Genomic DNA, 3,159 nt, shown 5'->3' with positions numbered 1-3,159 from the left:
AAGAATTTTGGGGGATCTGATTGAGGTGTTTAAGATTGTAAAGGGAATTGATAGTGTTGATGTGTCATCTTTTTTTTATATTTAACAGTGTGAATAGTAGGACTAGGAGACACAAATATAAATTTTGGCAAGGTAGGAGTCATCTTCAGCTAAGACAATTTTATTTTTCTAACAGGGTGGTTGGTCTTTGGAATGGGTTGCCTTCAGATGTTGTAGAGGCAGTAAATTTAAATGAGTTTAAGAAAAAGCTTGATAAGTATATGAGTGAAAAGGGCTGTGTTTAAAATATATATATTTTTTTTTTAATCATTTTAATTTAGTTTTGAGGATGGAACAGCTGAGATGGACCAATAGGTCCCATGTTATCCCAAAATATTATGTTATGTTACTTCCTCCAGTTCCATTTTTAGCATAGGAATCCTAGCCCGAGGTTATAGTGGAGGTACAATACCATATCTAGAATATACACTGTATAAGTAAAATGAAAACTCAAAAATATACATATCTCTACCATAACCAATATTTTGGCCCTTTTAACCATGGGGGGCATAATGTGTGATGGTGAGTCCCACTTTTCATTGGAAAAAGAGGCCCAAGAGCTGGCAGTGGATGATAGTTTCTAATGCAGATAGCCTTAGAATAACTTTGGGCAAAATTCGACAAACAAATTGCTATAACCAATGTAACCCTTCTCCACACACTGAAAAGTTTGAGGAAAATTGTATCCATATAAGGTAATGTAAGTTTCAAGTGGAGTGCACATATGTGGCTCATTGGCCTAAGTATTTTGTGAATGGGGGTGACAGTGCCACAGTAATCATTTTAGAGAAAATCAGATATCCAAAATGCAATGGGGAGGTATTATGAATTAGAAGGAGGTAAAATAAACAAAATCTTGCATAAAATTAAGAATTATAGCCAAAGGTCATAGTAGAATTGTATTTTATTTTTAAAATGTTAATTTTTATGTTATATTACTCTTAATAAATGAACTGAAATTTTTTATATAATTTTTCAATAATGCAGTTTTAAACCTCTGTTCTGTCTTTCATATACACGTGTATATATGTTACACATTTTATTCTAAGCTAATTTTTATGTAACCTTACTTTAAAACAATCAATTCTACGTTCATAGTTTTCATTCTTGTCTTTTTAGTTTTAGTAGTTATGGCATATGCTTATTTGGAAATTTCATATTGTAAATAAACTTAGTATTTTCACCGTAATTTACTTTTTCCCATCAAATTATTTTTCTACTGAATCTACCGTAATAAAAGTGCTGATTAGCAGATCTCTAACTTATATAGAAACTGTGTAACTGCAACTCGTGCACTTAGAAACAGATAAACACCTGAGAGGACACTTGGCAGAAAACTCTTTCAAAAATTTCACTGTTTCATGATCTGGATCTGTTTCATTAATTGCTATTGTTTATTTTTGTACAAACTATTTAACAAATATATATATTATGGTTTCAGGCTGGTTGGAAAGAAAATCATGCTACTTTCATGAATGAGTTAAAAAACCTGAATGCTGTAGGAGTAACAACAATGGGTCCAGCACTGAGGAATGCCTTTGATTTGCTAAATGTGAATCGCATGCAAACTGGTATTGATACATACGGCCAAGGTCGATGCCCATTTTATTTGGAACCATCCATAATAGTGGTTATCACCGATGGTGGCAAGCTTTCTTCATCAGGCTCCCAGGTTGAGCTAAAGTTTTATTTTTATTTTTTATATCTAATATTTAATTGTATGATAAGCTTTCATTGTGCAATTTTATGTGGTTAAAAGTTATGTGTACTGAAAATTATTGTGATGCATAATATATTAAGGATTGTATTTTCTTTGTGTATGTATTAAAATATTAGTAGAGGTGGTTTTAATTTACTGGAGTGCAGTGGACACATGTGTTATTGTGGATTAGGAAGCATTCTAACAAAGGCAACAAACTTAAAAGCCTTCTTCTTTTAATTCTAAGCAGTTGAACTGTGGTTCCTGTATGCTGGATAAAATTATGTAAAAGTTTTATATTGAATTCTTCTACATGTATATCCATATGTATAAGTGAATACCAAACTACTTGTATAATATAACAAAAAAAATTCAACCTTCCACTGATTTAAAAAAAAGTACAAACTTAGGTACCTTATGCAGGGGAATGTTTCTTATCTATAATGATGGAAAATATTTATATAAATTAACAAATATACATTTATAACTGACAGTTCAAATGCTAACTTATAAATTTAATCAGAACAATTGAACCATATGTGTGTTTTAATACAGTGTAAGATGACACTTTTAAAGTTTCTTTGAGGTATTGATACCACAGTAAACCAGGTAAAACATTATTCTGTGTTTTATCTTTTTTGAATTTATACTTTATTGCTCATTCTAGCTTAATCTTCCTATGTCCTCCATGCCTGGAGCTGAACTAACCAAGGAGCCGTTTCGCTGGGATCAGAGGTTATTTGCACTGGTACTGCGGCTGGCTGGGACCCCCTGCACAGAGCGAGACTCTGGGTCTGTAGTTCCCCCTGACAGTTCACCTATTGATGCAATGTGTGAGGTTACAGGGGGTAGGTATTAATTAAGACAATAGTGTGAAGCTAGTGGAAAAACCTAGAATTGCATATTTGGGGTTGCAATCCAAACTGATTAATGGAAATCAGAACAAATTCTTCCTGTCTTTAACTTAATATTTCTCAGGTCTTTGTGGCTTATTAACCAAGTTTTACATTAATTGTTGTTTAGATACGGTTCTCATGTTTACCTGGCCCCAACACAGATATACTTAACTGTATAACAGATTACACCAGGGCCAGTTTAATGAACACTACCCAAACTATACCACCCCAACCCCCATCAGGAGAAATTTTTCTAGTAGTAAATGACCATGATTGATGCTCATAATTCTTAATTTTTGTTTTCTAATCTTTTCATAGATATATCAATTTCAAGTTACCATCTAAAAGTTGACATATCAAATATAAAGTTGTTCTTTTAAAAATAAATATATTGTATGTGAATAAATATTTTCCTATACTCTTTTTCTTTGTCTGATTTTAAATGTTCAACATGCAAGTTCTATTTGTATATCTATAATTGTATAATACATACTGATCTATATATATATATATATATATATATAG

The 3,159-nt window shown here is 31.8% G+C and overlaps 1 protein-coding gene across 1 annotated transcript in view; it reads left to right on the top strand.

The window, feature by feature from the left end:
- LOC106463366 (integrator complex subunit 6-A-like) overlaps window positions 1-3,159 on the top strand; it is a 57,584-nt gene that overhangs the window by 27,262 nt on the left and 27,163 nt on the right. The window contains exons 4-5 of the mRNA XM_022390847.1: window positions 1,481-1,711; window positions 2,406-2,590. Coding sequence (XP_022246555.1) covers window positions 1,481-1,711; window positions 2,406-2,590 — 416 coding nt within the window. The remainder of the gene's footprint in view (window positions 1-1,480; window positions 1,712-2,405; window positions 2,591-3,159) is intronic.

This window comes from Limulus polyphemus, unplaced genomic scaffold (assembly GCF_000517525.1).
Source record: "Limulus polyphemus unplaced genomic scaffold, Limulus_polyphemus-2.1.2 Scaffold1386, whole genome shotgun sequence".
NCBI lineage: Eukaryota > Metazoa > Arthropoda > Merostomata > Xiphosura > Limulidae > Limulus > Limulus polyphemus.
Note: the sequence above shows the minus strand (reverse complement) of the source record. Positions and strands in the feature narration are given on the sequence as shown.